General features: G+C 50.1%; 1 protein-coding gene across 1 annotated transcript in view; it reads left to right on the top strand.

Annotated features, from left to right (window-relative positions):
- C2CD2 (C2 calcium dependent domain containing 2) overlaps positions 1 to 23,847 on the top strand; it is a 65,681-nt gene extending 41,834 nt beyond the window's left edge. The window contains exons 9-14 of the mRNA XM_086315786.1: positions 2,003 to 2,127; positions 3,708 to 3,882; positions 5,048 to 5,161; positions 7,989 to 8,116; positions 10,491 to 10,806; positions 19,574 to 23,847. Of these exons, the coding sequence (XP_086171912.1) occupies positions 2,003 to 2,127; positions 3,708 to 3,882; positions 5,048 to 5,161; positions 7,989 to 8,116; positions 10,491 to 10,806; positions 19,574 to 19,794 (1,079 nt within the window). The 3' untranslated portion in view covers positions 19,795 to 23,847. The remainder of the gene's footprint in view (positions 1 to 2,002; positions 2,128 to 3,707; positions 3,883 to 5,047; positions 5,162 to 7,988; positions 8,117 to 10,490; positions 10,807 to 19,573) is intronic.
- Positions 23,848 to 24,161: the final 314 nt, after the last annotated feature.

Below are 24,161 nucleotides of genomic sequence, written 5' to 3' on the forward strand. Positions count from 1 at the left end.
ATATGGACCTTTGTCAGCAGTAACTCTAGTTATTAGCAAGGTCAAACATTCTGAGAAAGAGTATATTCAACTGGTTCTTTTCATTTTTTAAAACAAATATCCAAAATCTTTTATGCAACAATTTTTGGCTTGAGAAGCAGTTTTCAGCCTTCTTGGGCTTAATAAACCTTCTTTTTTTAGATTTTATCTCAGTTTTTAATTGTGGTAAAACATATATAAATGTTACCATCTTAACCATCTTTGAGTGTAAAATTCAGTAGCATTAAGTGCATTCACATGGTTGTACAGCCATCACCACTATCCATCTCCAAAATTCATCTTTGTTGTGGTTCATTCACTCAGTCTTGTCCAGCTGTTTGCGACCCCATGGACTGCAGCACACCAGGCTTCCCTGTCCTTCACCATCTCCCAGAGTTTGCTCAAACTCATGTCCGTTGAGTCAGTGATACCATCCAATCATTTCATCCTCCGTCGCCCCCTTCTCCTCCTGCCCTCAATCTTTCCCAGCATCAGGGTCTTTTCCAGTGAGTCCACTCTTTGCATCAGATGGCCAAAGTATTGGAGCCTCAGCTTCAATGTCAATCCTTCATTTTACAAAACTTACACTCACTCCCCATGCCTCTCCCATAGCCTCTGGCACACACCCTTCTGCTTTCTGTCTCCATGAATTACAACTGGCTTTTCCTTGTAAAAGAAGCCCCAGCAGCTTAAACTGAGCACATGCTTTGAAGTAAAGTGTTAGTTGGCTCAGTCGTGTCTGAGTCTTTGTGACCCCATGGACTGTAACCCTCCAGACTCCTCTGTCCATTGAATTCTCCAGGCAAGAATATTGGAGTGGATTGCCATTCTCTTCTCCAAAATTGGGCACATGCTTTAGATAAAAGAAAACAATAATCAGAGGTAAAACTCCCTGGACTGAGTGTGAACCTGTGTATGCATGTGTGTAAATCCATAGTTTCAGTATTTATTAGGTTTCTTAAAATCTTTATGAACAAAATGGAGAGGTGACCCTTGCCTGGCCAATTAAGCTGTGAAACTAAGCCATCTGTTTATCTCCTAAAGTTACCAAGACATAGGAAAAAAGCAATTCAAGCTCCCTAGTTAATTAGCCATAATTTTGAGGCAGTTTCCTGAGTTCTGTAGTCTGGAGATAACTGGGATGCTCCTGAGATAAGAACTGACATTCCAAGAGAGGGTGTGTGGTCTGAACACAGGGTGGAACTGCTGTTTGCTAATCCAGGCCCAGGGCACCACCCCTGCTGGCCATGTGGGAATTTCATTCCAGTCCAGCCTGATGGGATTTGTGAAATTTCTAACTTAAGAAAAAACAAAAACCAGGACAAAGAACAACCATATAACCTTTACTCAAACTCAGATATTTTTAACATTTTGCCCATTTCCTTCATTGTTTGTGCTCATGCATGGCGGTTGCTGTCAGTTGGTCTTTCTCTCTCGCCACACACACACACACACACACACACACACACACACACACTCAGGGTAAACCATGTACATTTAAGTATGGGGCATCCTAGCCCTTTGCTCCTAAGTTCTTTAGTATGTGCTTCCTAAGAATAGGGGCATTCTCTTATTTGTCCACAGTGTCGTTATCAGCTTCCTGAGTTACACTGATTCACTTTGTTAATCTACCCACCAGATTTTTCAGTTCCCATCAGCCGATCCCCTAAGGTCCTTCCTAGCAGTATTTGATCTTAGTATAGTGATCCTAGTCCAGGATAGGATCACATACCGCCTCTGATCTTCATAACTCTGTAGCCCCCTTGGTTTGTGGCGTTTCCACAGCCCTCTTGTATCTTTCACAACACTAACTTTTCTAAAATGGTCTGAAATGGGAGCGTTTCCCAGTGAGCAAGGCAGGAGGGTGGGGAGGGGTGAGAGGTGGGGGGTGCGTCCAGGGTTGCTTCTTGGCGGAGCTGCTCTGGGCCATCCTGCTCCCGTGCAGACACCCATGGTTCTCCCCACTCATCCCCTATCTCTTTAGCTCTGTTGGCGATGACGACTGTCCCCTTGGATTTGTTCAAGAAGCAGCCTTCCGGGCCTCAGAGCTTTACGCTAACCAGCGGGGCCTCCTCGGGCAGCTCGGCGTTGGGTTCAGTAACGGCAGAGGTATGAGGTCCTCTATGAGGCCAACGTCCTGCCCCACCCACTTGAGCAAAGGGACGTCTTTGTTGATGTCATGGTCTGAGCACAAGGTGAAAAAGAATTTCCAGACATGAGGCAGAATGAGAGAATAGAATTTATTAGAGTGGGAGACACTCTTAGAACAGCGGACAGGCTCAAGGGAGAGCCAACCCCTTCCGAGAACTATTGGCCTCAAGACAAAGGAAATTCATGCTAGAATGGTGGTATTAAGTGATTGGTTAGGATGCTATAGAGTGGGTAGAAGGGTGGGTATTTTACATAATATGTCAGGGAACTGGCAGGTTTAGATCCAGAAGTTCACGGTAAACAGTTGCTGTGGGGCTTGGTTAATTCTGGAAATTTTTATCCTGTGGCCTCGATGTAGGACGCCACAAATATGACCACAATGTAGGGCTCCACACCTGTGACCTTGGTGTAGGGCACATACCTGTGACCTCAGTGCAGGGCCCTGCACCTGTGACCTCGGTGTAGGGCACACACCTGTGACCTTGGTGTAGGGCACACACCTGTGACCTTGGTGTAGGGCTCCATGCCTGTGACCTTGGTGTAGGATACCACAACTGTGACCATAATGTAGGGCTCCACGCCTGTGACCTCGGTGTAGGGCACACGCCTGTGACCTCGGTGTAGGGCCCTGCACCTGTGACCTCGGTGTAGGGCTCCGTGCCTGTGACCTCGGTGTAGGGCACACACCTGTGACCTTGGTGTAGGGCTCTGCACCTGTGACCTCCGTGTAGGGCTCCGTGCCTGTGACCTTGGTGTAGGGCACACACCTGTGACCTCGGTGTAGGACACACACCTGTGACCTTGGTGTAGGGCTCTGCACCTGTGACCTCGGTGTAGGATACCACAACTGTGACCACAATGTAGGGCTCCACGCCTGTGACCTCAGTGTAGGGCACACACCTGTGAACAAAGTGTAGGGCTCTACGCCTGTAACCTCGGTGTACGGCACACACCTGTGACCTCAGTGTAGGGCTCCATACCTGTGACCTCGGTGTAGGGCTCCACGCCTGTGACCAAGGTGTGGGGCTCCACACCTGTGAGCTTGGTGTAGGACGCCACACCTGTGACCTGGGTATAGGGCTCCACAACTGTGACCTTGCTGTAGGGCACCACAATTTATGTCTGTCAGACTCCTGCTCTCATTCACCTTGAAGCAAGACCCTTATCCAAGAAGAGCTGCTGTTCCTCCCACACGTTTCTAGACATGAGTGGGATGCTTCCTGCCCGGGGTTACGCAGCATCGTCTGCCCAACATAATCGCCCGTGACGTCCTTTCACTCAGGCCTAACTCAGACAGGCCTATCTTATTTTGTTTGGTTCTCCAGCCTGTGTTCCTATCTTTACAAGCTGAGTGGCTGGGTCTGAGCCTGAGTCTCATCCTTCTATGTCAATTCTGGGAAAATCAGAATTCTTACCCATTAATTATGATACTAAGTGACAGTTAAAGATATCAGAGGTTATTGCAAAGGCAGGCAGTGTGCCATGGCGAGGTGTCCGTCGGCATGGACCACAAAGCAGGTAACCAGCCTTCTCTGCAGTTTTCTTACATAGAACCCGGTGAGGTAAAACCCTGGCAAATGCCTCCGCCTGTTCCTGCCGCAAAGATAGAAAAAGACCGCACTGTGATGCCATGCGGGACCGTGGTCACTGCTGTCACTGCCGTGAGAACCAAGCCTCGCTTCGACGCAGGGAGGGCATCCCCGCTGGGCTCTGGTGAGGCTCCTCCCCGTAGAAAATCTGAAATCACGCTTCCCTGGGAAATGTCTTGCATCTATAAACTGCAGAGCACTGTAGGCTGCATGATTATTCCTAAGAAAAATCTCCTGGCACAGGAAGAATGGTAATTGGCAAGGCTTTTGCATAGCTTTTTTTTTTTTTTCAAGACAGTTATCTTTCTATCTTGTCAGACGCAGGACAAGACAAATCAAGGTTCAACCCTGCAGTGTATTCTGATACCAAAGTCAAGATACTAGATGAAATATCTCATTAAATTAAGTACGCCATGACATTTACACGGGGCAGCACTTTATCTTAAAACATTAGATGTGAGCAGCCAGTATATTTTCTCATGTTAAAAATCATTCATTCGGAGGCTGGACGCATAGTGGTTTCAGATCTGTCAAATTCTGTACCTGTCCCCATATCCACTGCCTTGGAGACAACTTCTGTAGAAGTGTATGATATATTATTACTTTTTAATCTGTACTGTGTTCCTGCCTATACAGAAGTATTATCATGCCAGAAAAAATCACTTGGCTCAGTTCTTGAATGAAAATCAGAAAGTGAAATTCTGGCTTCATTCAAAGGTTTCTGAAATTTTATTTAAACCTAGGTTTCCAATGCCCCTTTGGGGGCATTCCTCTCCTCCCCCCGAAAAAGAATAAAAGAGTGTGTTAAAGATATCTTAAGGTTTTCCTCTTACCTTTTCCAGCTGCATGAATATTTAATTAGGAATACATTTTTAAAGTTTATTTATTTTTTAATTGAAGGGTAATTGCTTTACAGGATTGTGTTGGTTTCTGCCAAACATCAACACGAATCAGCCATAGATATACACATGTCCCCTGGCTCTTGACCCTGCCTCCCCATCCCACCCCTCTAGGTTGTTACAGTTAGTTATATTTACGTATTTGGCTGCCTTGGGTCTTAGCTGTGGCACAGGGACTCTTTTGTTGCGGTCTGTGGCATCTAGTTCCCTAACCAAGGCTTGATCCCGGGCCTCCTGCTTTGGGAGTGTAGAGCCTTCGCCGCTGGACCACCAGGGAAGCCCCCCAGGCTGCTTGAAGTAGAGCTGAAATGAGACATGGTTTCACTTTCCGGTGACTGCAGAGTCAGACAGCTTTCGAAGGGCCGCTATAACCAGGATTTCTCCCGGCAGAGTCTCCCCTGAGGACACCTGTCAAGGTGAAGGTCATCGAGAAGGACATCTCGGTCGAGGCCATCTCCTGCCACGGTGCCCCCGTCAGCAAAACATTCTCTTCCTCAGACACAGGTAACGTGAGGCCACTCGAGATGGTCCCCAGTCGGCTCCTTCCGGCTCTGCTTGCGAGCTCTCATCTGGTGAGAAGACGCATTTCCTTGTTAGAGTTTGGGGAAGAGTTGTTTTTTTCAAGGATAAGTGAGGAGCTAAAAGAACACGAGGGAAGTGGAAGTCAGTGAAGGACTGAGAGTGGCCTTGGCATCCCTGCCCTAAGTTCCAGGGAACTTGGACAAAAGAAGCAGAAAACCCAGCTCATGCCTCACTGCGAAAAATTTATGGCTGTGATTTTTCCTTTTGTTCGGTGTGCCAATTACCTGGATATCATAAAATAAGCAGGATTCAGGGATATAATTGTAAAGACTTCTCTATTTTTTGTCTCTGGAAACCTCTGTAATAAGGTGGCATGCTAAGTCACTCAGTCGTGTCCAACTCTTTGCAACCTCTTGGACTGTAGCCCACCATGCTCCTCTGTCCATGGGGATTCTCCAGGCAAGAATACTGGAGTGGGTTGCCATGCCCTCCTCCAGGGGATCTTCCCGGCCAGGGATGGAACCTGGGTCTCTTACATCTCCTGCGTTGGCAGGTGGGTTCTTTATCACTAACGCCACCTGGGAAGCCCCTGTAACTGGGTTAGTGTCCCCAGAGCTCTGGATGCAGGTTCTCACTTCCTGGTTGCTTGTGTCCCTGCCGTTGGAGTCAAAACACAATCTAAATGTGGGGTTAAATTTCTTCCCTTTGATCATCACATGTGACCTGCACTTTGAGAAGGATGGAGCAGGCAGCTTCTCTCCAGCTCGCCCACCAGCCCCCGTCCACCGAGTCCTGTTTTTCTTTCCTTGTTAAGGTTGTGGATGGGATGGGAGAGGTGGGCACGGGGCAGGCAGCGCTCCTTTGATGGGTGCTGTCTTGGGATGGCTGTGTGTTCTCAGAGCCTGGCAGGAGTGGAAAATTGCCTCTTCCCCATGGGAGTTTCCCTGGTTCTATGGGAGCTGCAGGGTACCCGCCCCTCCACCGACAACAACTGCAGAATCCTCGGCGGAAGCAATACCCCTCCTTTGGCTGCTCCCCAGAGTCCTTACTCAGCTCTGCCTTGTAGCATGGGGGCACCTTCACCCTGAGCAGGGTGTCCCCGCTGTGGATCCCCAGCCCGCTCTGTGCAGCCAAGGACCCTGGAAGCTTTCTCAAGCATAGCTGACACCCAGCTGGGATCTCTGAGGATGGACGGAAGCTCTGGGCTCGGTGCCGCCATCCCTGTCCTGAGACCTGGGACTGGCAGCGCTGCCATCTCCCAGGAGCCCTCACCATGCTCTGCTCTTCCCCTGGGGTCGGGGGTGGGGGGTGGTCATTGGCCACATAGGTCTCCACCACTTGGTCCTTCACGACTGCCGTGGAAGTGGAGCATCTGTGGTCCACAGACTAAGGCCAAAGTGAGAAAAAGTTCCTGTTGACATCCTGCTCCTTCACCCATGTCCTTTTAATTGCCCTACAGCAGCGATTACCTGTGAGATCCAGCAGCATCTCTGAGTGGGAGAGACCTGGCCAGGTTGATGGGGGGTGGGGGAGGGGAGTGGGGGAGGTCCCAGCCCTGCCGCCCACCTGGCTGCCTCCTGTCTTCCCCATTCCTCAAATGGAGACTGAAAAAATCCCCCCCCCGGAGACCTTGGGAGTATTTACCTGAAATAACACACACTGAGTTCTTTGCAGGGCTTGGGTCCGAGTTAAGCATTCCCTGGATGTTGGCCGGGGTGTGGGCTAATCCTGGGGGGGAGCAGCTTCCGTGAACGGTCCCTTGACACCCTGAACAATAGCTTGTGTGTGCGAACCTCTTGGGAGGGCCAGGGGGTAGCTGCACTGCCCTTCAGAATTCACGTCTCCCCAAAGCTCAGAGGTTTCTGTTTCCTTACATGCCTTAGTTATCACCTCCACTGAGGCATCACTTCCATACATTAAAATGCACGATGTGAGGGCCTCCCTGGTGGCTCAGTGGTGAAGAATCCCCCTGCCAATCAGAAGTGCTGATTCGATCCCTGATCTGGGAAGATGCCACACGCTGCAGAGCAACTAAGCCTGTGCACTGCAGCTCCTGAGCTGTGCTCTAGAGCCTGTGCTGGAGACTAGCCCCCACTTGCCGCACCTGGAGAGAAGCCCGAGCAGTAGCAGAGCCAAAAATAAATAAACAAAATTATTACTATTTTTTAAGTGCACGATGTGAAGCGTACACCTTGGTGAGTGTGTGTAAGCACAGAGCATCAGCTGTAGACCAGTAACATTGCCTGTCCTGCTCATGAAGTTTCCCCAGAACCTGCCATGCCCACTGTAAAAAAAAAAGCATAATTTTTTAAATTATTGTATTATTTACTTCTATTTTATTGACTGCACTGGGTCTTCGTTGCCACGCACGGGCGTTCTGTATTTGCATTGCACAGGCTTCTTATTGCTGTGACTTCTCTTGTTGCAGAGCATGGGCTCTAGAATCTGGGCTCAATAGTTGTGCCACACAAGCTCAGTTGGCCCGAGGCATGTGGAATCTTCCCGGACCAAGGATCAAACTGATGTCCCCTGCATTGACAGGCAGCTTCTTATCCACTGGACCACATCCGGGGGAGAAGTCCCCGGTGTGCACTCTTACATCTGGTCTCTGCTTACCCACTTCTGAGACAGCGTGGAGTACTTGTGACAGGCCAGCTGCCCACAAAGCCCAAGCTAGTCACTCTCTGGCCCTTTACAGAAAATGTTTGCCAACCCCTCCTTAACGACCAGATCTGTTGCCCAGTCTTTGAAGTTCCTGTCGAAGTTCCAGGTTTTGCTAATGTGTCCGACCCTGCTCTTCCCCCGGCAGAGCTGCTGGTGCTGAACGGGGCCGACCCGGTGGCTGAAGTCGCCATCCGACAGCTCAGCGAGTCCTCGAAGCTGAAGCTCAAGTCCCCGAGGAAGAAGAGCACAATCATCATATCCGGGGTCTCCAAGGTGAGCCTCTCCTCCTCCCACGCCCGCCTTGCCCTGCCCTGGCTCTCAACTTAACTCCGAAAAGTTCCACCCCTGGAATGTCAGGTTGCCTGCGTGCTTGCTAGGTGGCTTCAGTCGTGTCCAACTCCTTGCAACCCCATGAACTGTAGCCCACCAGGCTCCTCTCTCCTTGGGATTCTCCAGGGAAGAATACTGGAGTGGGTTGCATGTCCTCCTCCAGGCAATCTTCCTGACCCAGGGATCAAACCTGCATCTCTCAGGTCTCCTGCATTGCAGGCAGGTTCTTTACCACTAGCGCCACCTGGGGAATGTCAGATTGTGTTCCCCCAACAAGGGATTCAGAGAATCCCTTGGCACCCCACTCCAGTACTCTTGCCCTGAAAATCCCATGGACGGAGGAGCCTGGTGGGCTGCCCTCTATGGGGTTGTACAGAGTCGGACACGACTGAAGTGACTTAGCAGCAGCAGCAACAGCAACAAGGGATTACTTGTGGCATTTTTGTTTACGCAGCTTATCCTGTTGAGGAAGGAACTTGATGGTTTCTGACCTGGGATGCTTTGGGTGTTGAGAGGTTGGTGAATCATTTGAAGAAAAATTACTGAAAGAGAAAGACCGAGATGAGGTCAGCTCCCCTTCAGGACAGGACCTCCACCCCCATCACCAAGCCGTCTTGGGGAACTTTCACTTTACACATGACTCATTTCCAAACCCTTCCTTTTGCAGTGAAACTTTATGCCTCCTGCAGTCAGAGAAATGAAACTTGTTTTAAAACACATCCCTGTCCCTGTGCCTTCCTTGTGCTGCTTTGTGACCTTAGTCCAGGGCAGATGGCAGGCTCGAGGCATCCCGTGTGGACAATGGGCAGGCCAGGCTACTGGAGAGGCTAGCCCTTCAGGGAAAGGGCCTAGGTGACAGTCCCTAACTCTTTTTAACCTTTCAGAATGAGCAAAGAAAATGTGAGTGATGGAGGGGCAGGTGGGAAATTTAGTAGTTGGGAGGGGACAAGGAGAAAGATGAATTTTTGGACACGGCGGGTAGCTTGATTTCTTGAGGGCATAAGAGGGTGGATAGGAGGGCATGCTGAGACCTGAGCCCCTGGCTCTTGGGAAAGGGGCCATAATAGATCGTGGGAAGTGCTAGGGGCGAGTCACCAATGTTGCAATTGTACCCAGGGTGTGGGTGGCCTTGGAAACCATCTTCCAAGAGCCAGGTGATGCCTCTGGGTTTCCTGCATGCACTTCCAGAAGCAGCCAGGAGGGGGCGATAGCATCTCTGGAAGCACCCGGCTCAGTTCAGTAGTTGGGTTTTCTTTAGGATTAATAAATGAGTGAATGTACTTCCCTGGTGGCCCAGTGGTTAGGACTTCAAGTTTCCACTGCAGGGGGCAGGGGGTTCCATCCCCTGGTCAGGGAACTAAGATCCCACATGCCAAGCAGTGTGACCAAAAACAAAACTATACCAAACTAAAAACCAAAAATAAGAATGAGAGTAGAACTGTTAGTCACTCAGTCGTGTCTGACCCTCTGTGACCCCATGGACTGTAGCCCACCAGGGTCCTCTATGCATGGATTCTCCAGGCAAGAACACTGGAATGGGTAGCCATTCCCTTCTCTAGGGGATCTTCCCGACCCACGGAGAGAACGCAGGTCTCCTGCATTTGCAGGCAGATTCTTTACTGTCTGAGGCACCAGAGGCTTAAAAAAAAAAAAGAACAAATAAGGACAAGACTTGTGACTGTCTCCATCTCCTCTTTCTCTAAGGTTTTATTCTAGATCATTTAGTCCAGCTGACTTACCATTTTTGTTGTGGTTGTTTAGTCGCTAAGTCATGTCCAACTCTTTGCGAACCCTGGACTGTAGCCCACCAGGCTCCTCTGTCCATGGGATTCTCCAGGCAAGAATACTGGAGTGGATTGCGGTTTTTTCCTCTAGATGATGTTTGCAACTCAGGGATTGAACTCACATCTCCAGCACTGGCAGGGGAATTCTTTACTGCTGAGCCGCCAAGAAAGCCTCATTTTTACTGAAGGTCAAATTGTCCCAGATTGAATCAGTGGGCATTTCTGACTTGGGTCAGAAAAGGCAGTTGTCAGTGGTCACTAAGCAGACTATGTGCCACCTCCACACCCAGAGAGGGTGCTTTTTCCCAGATTCCCCCAGCCTGGCACCTCAGGCCGACCTTCTGCCTTGGGAGACCTGCGTCCACTGATTCTCAGCTTCCTTAGCTGTCTCCTTGGAGGGCCGGGCACCTTCGGACGCCAAAACCACCCCCACGGCTGTGTGTGTGGGGCTGCCAAGGCTTCTCCAGCTCACTGCTCCTCCCGAGTATCCTGGCACCTTCCTCACCCTGACTTTGTCTCTCGCCCCTGGACAGACCTCGCTATCTCAGGACAGTGATGCGGCCCTGATGCTGGACTACGCAGCCTCCATGGATGGTGCCCACCAAGAGGATGCCCCCCAGGACCAGCCGGAGGCGGCTGTGACCTCTGCCCCACCGGAGGAGGCCCCAGTGGGGACCCTACCAGCCCTGGAGCCCCAGGAGATAGAGCTGGACTCCTGGGACTTGGAGAAAGAGCCACCCGCTGGGGCGTGGGGTGGCCAGGCCCTGCAGGACCCCGAGGGGGACGAGTTGTCTGAGAGCTCCCTGAGTGTGTCGGAGTTGGAGCCAGCCGCTGCCAAGAAGCATAAAGGTACCAGCCCCTCCCCACCCGGCCCTGCTCCCCATCGCTCCCCTCTGCCAGTCTGTGGCTTTGGTCTCCTGCTAGTTTCCAGACTGAAATTCAGTTCTCAGCCTCTGCTCTCTTTCCCTTCTCCTCTACAAGGGCACCCTACCCTTGCACCCCCACACCTACAAAAACACCTGCACTCAATGTTTGAGCCCATTTCGAGCCCATGGGCAGGGCTGGGGACACGTTCAGAACCCTTCTGCGTGTGAGTGGCCGGGTCATTTCTCTGTGTTCTCGGGGCCACTTGGTGTTCATGGCTAGAGGCACCCTGTTCTCTGTCTGTGCACCCTCCTCCTGGGAGTAGAACCATCCAGAGCATGGAGAGGGGCCACCAGGAGCCACATACCACAATGGAGCCAAGGAGACCAGCTGGGCAGAGACTGGGGTTCCCTCAGCTGCACAGATGGGCTCCCCTGCACTTGCATGCCTCTCAGACTCTTCCCTCCAACTGAAACCAAACCAGACCTCCCCACTCAGCCCTAACAGGACGCACAGAGAGAGAGCTCGCTAGAAAATTAGCCAATTAACTTAACACATGTGTGGAGGTGAGGTAATCATTGAATTAGAATAAGCGACTGTTTTGCATTAGCACTAAAACAGGGCTTTAAATCTGTACATTTCTTCAGTGTGCAGTTTAACCCAGACAGTGCTTTGGCACGATGGTGACCTGAAGATACTTGCCAAGAGAATTTAGCCCAGAGGTTTGGCCAGCTCTAGATGTGAGGCTTCAAGACTCACTGAGTCTCAGCTCCCTCCTCCATGTTCGGGGATATACCTACTGCGGGTGCCCGCCTCCCCGAGAACCCCACCGGCCGAGCGGTTATAGGAGGTCCCAGTGCAGAGCATGGGATAGGAGAGCCGAGGCAGGGGCTGGGGCCAATCCAGGAGTCCTGGGTACAGCTCTGTCCTGGTTCCTCGGCGAGGGTAGACATTAGGAATCTCACTAGTCGGGAACCGTGGTCAGCGGCTCTGCCTTCTGCTCCTTTGTTCTTGGTGCCGCGGACCAGTGCAGTGGTTCCTGCTTGGGGCAATCATGTCCCCTCCCCAGGGGATGCCGGACGTGGCTGGAGAATTTCAATTGTCATAGCTGGGAGTAGGGGGTGCTGCTGGCTTCAGCCAGGTCGAGGCCAGGGTTGCCTGTCATCACACCTCAGGGCACAGGACAGCCCTGGTATCCTTGGGATGGAGCTGGAGAGCCCTCCGCATTCGATTCCTGTCTGTCCCCCTTGACCCACCCCCGCAGATCGGGGACAGATCTGGGAGGAGGCAGAAGTTAGAAGAGGAGGAGAGAGAGAGGAGAGGATTCCTAGGTGTGGTTCCAGACCCTGAGATGAAGAGACTCCATCTGCCCCCTGCCCAGTGTTGAGACCTTATCCCCAGGGCCCCATCAGGTGACCAGGAGTGGCGTGGGGAGTGGTGACCTGAGCACTGGCTCTGTGGTGGCTTCCTGGCTTCTGTTGTGGAAAAGGTGGCCTGGCTGTTGGTCCACAGCCTGGCATGCACCAGCCCCCGACCTCCGCCCCCGGTGTCTTGGGGCCAGAGCTGCCCAAGGAGGCTCACCTGGGCCTAAGGCAGGCAGGTGGGCACTGGGCAGGGTGGACACACGGGGAACAGGTGGATGTGCCCCTTCTGTGCCCAACAGACCAGCAGCCGTCCGTCTCCTCTTCTCACAGAAGCTGGCCCTGCCTCCCGCCCTCAGCCCATTCTGAAAGGCTGAGCCTCGCCAACCCAGGTGCATTCGGAGACCGCTGTTCCCTCCTCCCTCGCTCCCTCTGCCGGTCCTCCCAGGGAGCTCTTTCCCTGCGGTGTGTGTCCTTGCTGTGTCCTGGCCACCCTGCTTCTCTCCCGTGGCCGGTGGGATGGGTGACACCCTCACTCTTGGGGACCTGGTGCCCACAGATGTGCTGGTCCTCCACCCTGAGCCCCGGAGGATGGCGCTGGGCTCCCAGGACGCACCTCACTCCTAGGGCTTCACAGACGCAGGATTTTTTAAAGGGACGCATTTGGTAGCACTTAAAAAAAGGGCTTTATATTCTCAGTGTTAATCTCTCAGTGTTATCTGAGAGATTTGTTGTCAGAACCTTAGATGGTTCTGCGTTGTGCAGATAGTTGCTGTTTCCCACCAAAACTGGTGATAAGGAGGCAGCTCTCCTTTGTAAACTAAAAACAGTTTTCAGATTAAGAACCACCTGTGTCTCCTGTCACAGGAGGAAGTTAGCTTTCTGAGACCTGCCTGCCTGTCAGAATTCCCCTGGAATTCTGCTGATTGGAAATCTACTTATTGTGATGATGCAGCCAAGACAGGAAATGCATTTCTCAAACTAGTTTTATTTTTAGCTTAACAAAGCCCTGGTATGCTTATACCACACTGCGAATGCACTTAAGACAAACCAAACGTAGAAGTGGCTAAGATGGTACATTTATGTCTGTTTTACCACAAGTCAGAACAAAAGCATCGGTGGAGACTTTGAGAAACACTCAAAAGTAAGACAAAGAGAAACAAACCAACATCCTGCACAGTAGCATCCTACGTTGTGTGATGTAAATGCTTCAAACTCTTACCGTCTCGCATTCTGATTTTGCTGTTGCAAACTTTTCTTTTCACTTCTTCCTTTTCTCCATCTCCTGCTCATCCCCTTTAACTTAAGAGGATCGCTATGCCAACCAGAGTTAATTGCCTACACAGTAAGTTATTTTTGTTTTATATATTTTTTTAAATTAAGAATAGTCTTGCTATGAGGAAAGCAGATACCCTAACTGAGCTGGAAGCTAGATAAGCTCCCCACGTCCCCATCCCTCCCGTCCCTTCCCAGTTGGACCTTGCCAGGATGCTACTTTTCCCACATCCCTCCTGCAAAGTGCCCTGGTCAGGTGGTAGGAGACCGGCATCTCAGGGAAAGACAGGACGGTGGTAGCCCACGTGCACCACCACCTCACCAAGAAATACAGACGGACCGGCCTCCATAACTGTCCTTGGTTCTAAAAGGTAGTCATTTCTATAAATGGGCTGTCCATGGTTCCCCTTGAAGTCTAAAGCTGTCCTTTGGGTAGCAAACTGCAACTTACAAGTTTGCTTTTGGTCACCGTTCTCCTGTCAGTAAGATGTTGGGACACATTTTTCCTTGAGCAATTTATGTCTGTTAAACTGTGGAAACAAGCAGGAATAAAGTGGGGAGTATTTGCAACATCAAATAGAATAATTATTTTTAATTCCTTCGTATATGAGTTTATGGGGTTTCTCGGGGGCGGTGCAGTGGTAAAGAATACACCTGTCAATACACCTGCCAATGTAGGAGACACAGGTTCAATCCCTGGGTTGGGAAGATCCCTTGGAGAAGGGAATGGCAACCCACTCCAGTATTCTTGCATGGGAAATCCCATGCACAGAGGAGCCTGGCAGGCTACAGTCCATAGGGTCGCAAAAGAGTTGGACACAACGGAGCAACTAAACAATGTGTTTATCCTTGAGCCTTATATATATATACACACACATATATATATTTTATTAACCTTGCTGGCGGAGAAGGCAATGGCACCCCACTCCAGTACTCCTGCCTGGAAAATCCCATGGATGGAGGAGCCTGGTGGGCTGCAGTCCATGGGGTCGCTAAGAGTCAGACACGACTGAGCGACCTCACTTGCACTTTTCACTTTCATGCATTGGAGAAGGAAATGGCAACCCACTCCAGTGTTCTTGCCTGGAGAATCCCAGGGACGGGGGAGCCTGGTGGGCTGCCGTCTGTGGGGTCGCACAGAGTCGGACACAACTGAAGCAACTTAGCAGCAGCAACCTTGCTGGAACCAGAGAAAGATTTTTTTTTTCTCTTCCTGGTACCGTGTAAGATTTTGGTTATTTGCCTTAAGTTTCACGTAACCCATTTTCACATTTGACCTTCAGGCATCTTTAAGATCGGGAGTGAGGTCTGAGCCTTGCTTCTTGCCCGGCAGGTGAATGAAGTGGGCTTGTTAAATCTGAACAGCCTCTCTCCATTGCCCCATTGTTGTGAGTTCCCCTGTCAGCAAGGAGTGACAGATTCTGGGGCCCGGGGAAAGTGTGACCTTCGAAACTAGAGTTCTTGTGTCATCAGGGTTCTCCAGGGAAACAGAATTGATTGGTTCTAGATTTCAAGGATCTGGGTTGTGTGGGTGAGTCTGAAACCTACAGGGCAGACAGGAGCTGATGCCACAGTCTTGAGGCAGAATCTCTGCCCGGGGATCCTTCCTTTTTGTTCTCAGTTGATTGGATGAAGGCCATGCACGTCACCTGGGGTATCTCCTAGGGCTCAGGCACAGGTGGGAGACCTGGACCACACGGACAGGGCCTTCCCAGCAACACTCAGCTCAGTGCCGGATGGAGTCGCTGGGCACACTGGGCAAGCTGGCACAGAACACTGGGTGCGGCGTCCTGGTCATGTGGCTCTGAATGGCCCTGCCTCCCTGCAAAGAAGAGTGCACTTGCCCGTCTGAGCTACGACCTGCCATGCTGCGGCTGTATCGGTGTCCACCAAGCGCAGCTGTGCTGTGTCCATCCCCAGTCATTTACCCCGAAGGTCACTGTGCTTGAGTGACCAAGTTTAAACAGACGATCACATTTTTATTTAGTGATGAAAATGGAATAACCTCGGCTTGTACTGGTCCTTCTTCATGTGTGATGAGTTAAACTGCAGAGCCTGGAGAAGGGCTCACAGCGCTGGAATATTCTGTCCTCCCCAGGCCACCGGCATGCCTTTCATCATGCCCGGAAGCCTATCCCAGTCCCTGCCAAACAGCAGGGCTCTGCTCTGAGCTCCCTCTGAGAACTGCTCAGTCCCACCCTCCGGAGAACTCCCCAGCAGCAACTTGGCAGACCGGCCCTCCAGATGCCCGCCAGCTACCTCCAGTTCAGATGCATCCTCAGCAGCACAGAGGAGCCAAGCTTTGAAGGACAGAGCATGTCCCTCTCTGAGTCTCTTCTTCCTTATTTGTAAGCAAGAGATGAGAGCACCCTTGGAGAAGGCTGGGAAACGTAACCTGGGCTGCAGCTTGTAGAGGTGCAAACCTCAGTCTCGCCCCTCACGTGACCATCCTCTGTCCAAAAATCCGACGTCCCCAGAGTGTGGCAAGTCGTGGCAAGTTAGGGGTCAATCTGAACCAGAGCACATGTGGCAGCATCTGGTTCTGGACTGATGCTGAGCAGGCAGTTAACAACACAGCACCCCTGCTCCAGAGGGTGGAGGACGAAGGACAGAAACCACGCGTGTGCCTGGCAGGGAGGGCAGCGCAATCTTCCACACGGTATCCAGGGTTCAGGGATACAGGAGGACACGGCTGCCGTTCCAGGATCCTCATCCTAAGTCAGATCTTCCCCTTCCCTGTCTCGTCTGTGTTAGACCCTGGGGGTGGCTGAAACAGAGCTCCATAGGTGAGGTACTTTAAACAACAGAGATTTCGTCTCTGAGTTCCAGAGGCTGGAAGTCCAAGATCAAGATGTGGGCAGGGCTGGCTGCTCCTGAGGCTGGGAGGGAGGGTCTGTCCCAGCCGCTCCCCCAGCTTTGGGGTTTGGGGGGGGATTGCTAACAACATAGCACGTTGCCTCTTGGCTTGTAGGTGCATCACCTTGAGCTCTGCCTTCATCTTCACATGGCGTTTCCCAGTGCGCCTCTGTTCAAACTTCCCCTTTTTATAAGGACCCCAGTCATACTTGATTAGCACCTGTCCTAATGACCTTGCTATAACTGAATCGCCAATGTCATGACCATATCTCTAAGTAAGGTCACATTCTGAGGACCTGGGGTTAGGACCCCAACATAAGAATTCTGGATGGACAAGATTCAAACTGTGACACCGCCCCCACTCACACCTTAGATCTTGGCTCCAAACCCCGGATGGGATTTCAGCACAGGGACACGTGTGAAATGGGCTTTGTGGATGGAGTGTTCAAGGGGAGGTTCTCTTACTGCTGGCTTCCACATCCCTAGGTCTGCAGCTGGCCTGGGGAACAGACCGGTCTGCTCCCCTCCCCACACTTCCATTCCCTGTCCCCCACCCCAGGGAGATGGGAATGGGAAGTGGGATTAGAGTCTAGGTTAACCAGATGGGTCCCTCGGACCTCCCTCCCTCTCCTCTGTTCTGATGTGACAGCCCCACATTTACATGCTATTTGAGGGGCTGAAGCCTGTGTGCTGCGGTCCATGGGGTCGCAAAGAGTCAGACATGACTGAGTGACTGTGAGCTTAACCCAGAGCAGCTACCTGTAGACCAGAAACACCTCCTAAGCACCTCCCATCCCCCACCTACCCGAACCTAAGGGAACCTGGCCAGGTTGGGAGCCTCCGGGACATTTGAGTCCCTAGGTCATTAACCATCAGGCATCACTGTATCCACCCCACTGGCCAGACTCCAGAGTCAGGCCCCATGGGTTGTGGTGACCCCTGCCATCATGCACCCTGCCTGCTGTTTTTTTTGAGATACGCTGCATCTTCCCGGGATTAGAATGGATCCAGGAATGGACCTCTGAGGTCCAGGGAGCAGCCAGTCAGGCCCGTTGACTTGAAGTAAAGCCACGGAGACTTACATTCACCTTTCTGCTTTGTCCCTCTTCCAGCCTTCCTCAAGCCCCTGCACACCACCTCCCAACTCTGGTGGTGGTGGTGGTTTAGTCACTAAGTCGTGTCTGACTCTTGTGACCCATGGACTGTAGCCCGCCAGGCTCCCCCGTCCCTGGGATTCTCCAGGCAAGAACACTAGAGTGGGTTGCCATTTCCTTCTCCAATGCATGAAAGTGAAAAGTGAAAATGAAGTCGCTCAGTCGTGTCCAACTCGTAGCGACCCCATGTACTGCAGCCTACCAGGCCTTTCCAGCCATGGGATTCTCCAGGCAAGAAGAGTACTGGAGTGGGTTGCCAGTGCCTTCTCCGACATATACATATATATAACTATAAATATATATAATTGTAAATATATATATATATATACACACACACACACAAGATGAGATGGTTGGATGGCATCACCAACTCAATGGACATGAGTTTGAGTGAACTCCAGGAGTTGGTGATGGACAGGGAGGCCTGGCGTGCTACAATCCATGGGGTCGCAAAGAGATACGAGTGAGCGACTGAACTGAACTGACTGATGTATATATGTATATCCTATTCAGCCTTCTTGAAAGGTGATTGTATCCAAAGAGAGAACCAAAACAATTCTTTGGGGGCAGCTTTGACCCAATGAAACTCAGCCCGTTTCTCTTGAGCTTCCGCACAGAAGCTTCTAAGTTTTCAAGGTATATGGCTAATATCAAAGGCAGATGTCTTCCTACACTTGTCATAGTGTTTTTGTTCCTGTGGTGGTTTCTCTGTTTCTCTGTCCCACCTCTCAGTCCTCAGGGGTTTTATTTGAGCAGCCAATCAGGAGAGGAGACCCATCCATTCTGGGCAGAGCAAGTAGGACGGGCATCCTTAAGTTCAGGTCTAGGGTGTGGCCTCTGAAATTCACGGGATTGCTGCCTTCGCCACAGTCAGTGCTGATCCTGCAAAGGTCTGTGGACAGGGCTCGGTCAGATTCCACAATTATCTGTCTCAGCTAGAAGAGCAAAGCGTTGCCCTCAGGCCTCCTGTTTGGATTAAGCCGGATGGTTTTGCATATGTCACAGCTTTTGAAGTACTTGCTGGATCTGTCATGAAAAGAATGAATTGCCAGGTTAGCTATAAAGCTCCTTATTGGGAAGGTCAAGCCATTCTTCTTTCAAAGTCCTTAACTCCTGCATGCAAAATGGTCATGGGTTTCACAGCCTGACTGGAAAGGACCCTGGTGGGGCCTTATTCACAGGATGTTAAACTAGTTTGTGGAAGTGAAAGCAGGTTAGTGGGCTCTGTCCCGTTGCTATGGTAACTGGCCTTTAACCTTTAAGGAACCATCGCTGTTGAAATCACTGCTGCTGCTATATTTTTCTAGTTCATGTTCCATCATTTTACATCGAATTTGCATAGATCCGAACAAGCAAAATTGAGGTTTTGTAGATCAAAAGTGATCAAGTAACAGACATGTCATGTGACTTAGCTTAATAGACACATGCTGGATCTGGAGTTATAAAAGCTCTTCCTCCCCAAAAGAATAAGTGTCATTTAACTTTCCTAAGGGGCTTCCCAGGTGGCTCAGTGGTAAAGAATCTACCTGCCAGTGCAGGAGTTGTGGGTTTGATTCCTGGGTCGGGAAGCTCCCCTGGAGAAGGAAATGGCAACCCACTCCAGTATTCTTGCCTGGGAAATCCCATGGACAGAGGAGCCTGTCGGTCTACAGTTGACAGGGTCACAAAGAGTCGGACACGACTCGAACTAAACAACAACTTTCCTAAGAAGGTGAAAATCGTTTCTGTCAGAGTCCTTAATTTGGTTTTGATATCGGAGCATCCTTTCTGGGTCATTAGAGCCCTGCTCTGCTACTTATACTGTTCCTCATGACAAGGAGTGGGTAGGGCTAGGGGACCCCTAAAAGTCAGGGATCTGAGTGCCTTCCCTGGGAATGGATTCCAAGGGACAGTCCAGCCCACTGCCCCTACTCTCCTTTTTTAAGCTGCTCTGCTCACTACGCCTTGGGAGCTCTTGTGTTGCGCACAGGCCTGACCCAGCTGCCTTTCTGCGCTTGCAGTCACAGGCTGCCTGTGTTAGTCACTGGAGCTGCCTTCTCTCCTTCCCTCCCGGACACGTCCCAGCCTCTCGCTGCAGCCCTCTGACCCTATGCCTTGCTCTTTCAGGAGGAATTTTAAGGAAGGGTGCCAAGCTCTTCTTCCGCCGGCGGCACCAGCAGAAAGACCCCGGCCTGAGCCAGTCACACAATGACCTCGTGTTCCTGCAGCAGCCTGATGGGTCACGGAGGAAGGGGGTGACGCTCTCTCGGATCCTGAACAAGAAGCTGCTCTCCAGGCACCGGGGCCAGAGCACCCTGAATGGCGCCCCCTCGGACCCCTGCCCGTAGGCCGGTGCCCCCTCCCCAGGGAAGCTGCAGGTGCGGACCCACCATCGCCACCTGCCGGGATACAGCCAGAGGGCCAGCGAGCTGCTGGACGGCTGCCCTGTCCACCGTCTAGCTGGGGTTTTTCCAACCATTTTGTCTTTTAAAGGGAAAAAAAAAAAAAAACAGTCTCCATCCAGGAGGCTTCCCTGAAGAGAATCTGCAAAGCCCAATTTGCCACCAGAAGCCAGGGGACCCGAAGACTCCACCGTTTGTCTGTGCTCACAGCTGAGGACTGAAGTTAGATGGGAGGATACTTCCCGTGCGAGCTGTGGAACTCACTGTAAGGGGCTGTGGACGGGCAGCTGGGGAAACGAGCTCGGTCCTCCATGCTCTAACCTTGGTTGGTGCCTGGACCACATAGCAAAGGGGACGGTTCCTCCGTGCTGTCACTGTGAATGGAATGGATGGGTCACCTCTCCTGATTGGCTACTCAGAATAAAAAGTGCGGCTGCCCCTGCAGACTGAGAGGAGGGACGCGGGCAAACAGAGCAATCACTGCAGTAATGGAAACACTGACAAATATAGGAAGACACTTGCCTTTGATATTAGCCATATAATTTGAAAAATTATGCAAATACTAAATATATCCTATGCATATTATGCTGAACACTTTTCTAAGTTTACTTTGAGCCTATTTGCAAGTAGGAGATATGTAAATCCTTAGGTGGTTTTACATTTTTCTGAATAGCGTCAGAAGCTATAATAATACCAACAGAGCAGTCAACACACGGAATGTTTTCCCTGCCGTCTGCCGTCCGGGCTCACAGGAGAGCAGCCAGCCCGTCAGATGAAGTCAGGAGCAATAAGCCACAAACACAAGGCTGTGTTCACCATACATACGTGGTTTTTCTTTAGTTCAAGGTTTTGCCAAATATTGCCAACAGCTGAAACAAAGTACTATCAGGGCAAAGGAGGAAATCATTTTATGTCTCAGGTGTGAGTCTTAGGAATGGAAGTTTAATAACAAATGAGCCAAACACACATCAGATTTCTTTTATGAGCTCTTCAGAATGCTACTGTGAACGCTGCTCAGCCACTCTTGGGAGGCCCTTGTTTTAATTTCCAGTGGGAAAAACAGTGAGCTTGGCACACGATGTTAGTATCCTATGGATCTTCCAAACCACCTTCCTCATCAATTCGCCTTTTCCCAGGGGGAAACCATGTTCCTCATCCATGAGCCCTTCCCCTGGGGTCCAGTCACAGGTTTTCACTCCTCTGGATGAGGCACTTTTAGGAGAAATGCTTATTAAGGAGCACCTGTCATCCTGATGACAGGTTTTGCATAAGATCCATTTTTCTTCGTAAGACTCAAAGGCAATTATGAAAACTCGGCTTCTGTCACAGATAGGAAATTGGGTGAGCCCCTTTCTAGAGGTGCCTTTGTGACTCCTTCAACATATACTTCATGGAAGAGAGCCAGGGATGAGCAGAAACCTTTATAAAAATCAAGTTTATAGACTTCTTTCCTTTCCTACTCTTTTTCATTTTGGGATGAGATTAGAAAATAACATTAAGAATTTTATTATAGGGACTTCCCTCGTGGTCCAGTGGTTAAGGCTTCACCTCCCAGTATAGGGGGTATGGGTTCAATCCCTGGCCAGAGAGCTAAGATCCCACATGCCTCGTGGCCAAAATCTAGAGTATAAACAACAGAACCAATATTGAAACGGGTTCAATAAAGGCTTTAAAAATGGTCCACATCAAAAAAACTTAAAAACCAGGAATTTTGTTTTAAAACGCACTATTCAAAATCCTTAGGTGTCCCAATAATTATCAACTGACTGTAAAATGACTTTTTTAGCATACATTGCTTTTAAAGATTATACTCCAATTGTTATCACTGTAAATTAGCACCTGACATTCCAAAATCTAGTATGTTCATACCAAGTTAGTCACCACAGACTAGAAATCACTACTAGTCTTTTGGAACCAATGGTCTCATTAATGTTCTGTTTCACTTGAGGGATTCTTGTCCTTTCTCATGTGCTCGGCAGAACCTGTGACATTTCAGAATTAATTCTAAGAGGGTATTGTGTGTGTCAGAATGTCAGACACTGATCAGAAGTTGTCAGTGCAATTTTTTATTTGATTTGAACTCGACTTACTTGAGTGTGAAGGTGTCAGAGTCTTACTTTCAACTTTCTCACTCTAAAAGAAGTCGTAGCCATTCCCATTCCTGAACAACCCCACAAGCATCCTGCTCACTGCTCCATACCTTCATCCAGGGCTCTGCTTCTCAACTTTCTCAAGACCTGACTCCTTTTCAGGGTCCTGGGGAAGTGTCAGGGGCTTTCCGTCCAACCTGTGAGGGAGAAGCACATGGATTAACACAAGAGGGAGTGTGTGCTGGCGAGATGCATGTCTGCTGGTGTCTGCTAGATGCACTTCAAGAACCCTGAACATTTAAGTCACTCCAGGAGCCTACCCTCCAGATGCGCATACATTAGTCTCCCGAAAATGCATTTTTCTGAAGTGACAGAGGACACTGACATAGGAATAAGACAGGAAAAATGAAAGGTAGGGTCAGGGTAGTGCCGTGAGAACGTGGGCTGTATTGATACTGTGAATGTTTCATTTCCAAGCTGTTTATCCAGGTGTATTTTTTAATAGTGTAGGATATTTATGTTAAATGTCATTGACACCAAACATCAATTAAGATTATACACCAAATGCAAAACCTACTTATTGTAAATCACTTCATTCCCTTTACCTTTTCCACACGTGAGAGTGGTTTGGGGGCTTTTGATATTGTTTTGATGAAATTTCTTGCAGAGTGGTGCTTTGAAAGCAATTTCTCATGAACACTAATGGTAATGTGTATCTGTACGTCTGGAACCAGCTGCTCATGTCGGTTTTAATAAGTTGCCAGTACTTCTATTGGATTTGTTTAAGGATGAGCCTGTGTTATTTCCTGAGGAATGAAATGGACCTTCAGGTGTGTGTCTGTTTTCATGTAGCATCAACAGAAGTACCCACCTCATCATTCTGGCTGAAAACCTGCTGTGAGGAAGAAGGTTTAGACCAAGCACTTTATTTCAACCAGGTCTCAAGTTTAAGTCCACAAGCATCCCTGGATTTCTAGAGATAACTACCTGGCCTGCCGCTGCCAGCCAGTGACAAGCTGGGTGCCTGTCCAGATGTTTGATTGGTCTTACTGGTCACATGTATAGAAGAATGCTATACCTTTTCTTCTTGAACAGAAAGGGAAAGGTTAATTTACACTGCTGCCACTCAATTCAAATGTTTTCTGAGTAATGTTCTCATGGCCCTCAGTCTTGAAACTTGAAATATAGATTGGTGACTGTTGGAAGCCAGAACATTTAACTCCATCAGATGAAAAACAGGTCTCAGCACCAGCCTAGACCTTGTTGCCAGGTCCTGCCACCACCACCCCAAGCCTGTGAAGGCGTGATGACCAAAGCAGGCGGCCCAGGGACATCAACACTGCTAGTCCTACAAAGCAAACTCAGGTCACCCCTCTCTGCTTCCTTCTTTTTTTTTTGGCATTCCTTCCTTCCAGATGAGGAAGCAGTCAAAATGCAACCAACTGCCGCATTCACCCTGGAGGAGGAAATGGCAGCCCACTCCAGTGTTCTCACCTGGGAAATCCCATGGACAGAGGAGCCTAGCAGGCTACAGTCCATGGGGTTGCAAGGGGTTGAACATGACTGAGCACAGCACAGCCCCATTCCCCCAGCTTCCAAACGACCAGTAATGTGCCATTTATAATTTAGGCTTATAGTTCCCCCCTCCCCAGTGTTATATCAAAGCTACAATTTTTTTTTTTTTTTTTTTAAGAAGAAAACAAAAGGGTTTCCAGGTATGCGGAGAGGTTTGGCTTGATGATCAAGCGTGGTGATGAATTTAACCCGACCGTGATTGTATTCCTGGGTAGCACTTTAAAAACAGACTGCGGTCTCGTACTGACCTTGTGTGGTTGGGTTCATTCCGGGAAGATGTGGCTGGAACGCAAATGGTCTTGGAAGGAAATAAACGGGCCCACAGAACACTAAACACTGAGTTGTCTTTGCTGAGTCCTGCGCTGCCCCCGTGTCCCTCAACTTCTCCGAGGGTCTGGGAATCCTGGTTTTTCTCTCGTCAGGTGTGACCCTGGTCAGGTGGTTGGAAGAGGAGCTGTCCTAACATTCTTCATAAATGATTCATATGTCACTAAGCACCTGCTTTAAGCCTGGGGCTAAAATCATTTATTGGAATGACAGTGTCTCCAGTGAACTTTAGGGCCCCGGTGAATTGTAGGTGCTGCCTGCCACTCGGGGTCTCTTGGCCTGGGTCCCCCAGTGGTTATGTGACCCTGTGTGATCCCCAGG

Source organism: Bos grunniens, chromosome 1 (genome assembly GCF_055505025.1).
Source record: "Bos grunniens cultivar Pamir isolate PY7600 chromosome 1, Bosgru_T2T1.0, whole genome shotgun sequence".
Taxonomy (NCBI): Eukaryota; Metazoa; Chordata; class Mammalia; order Artiodactyla; family Bovidae; genus Bos; species Bos grunniens.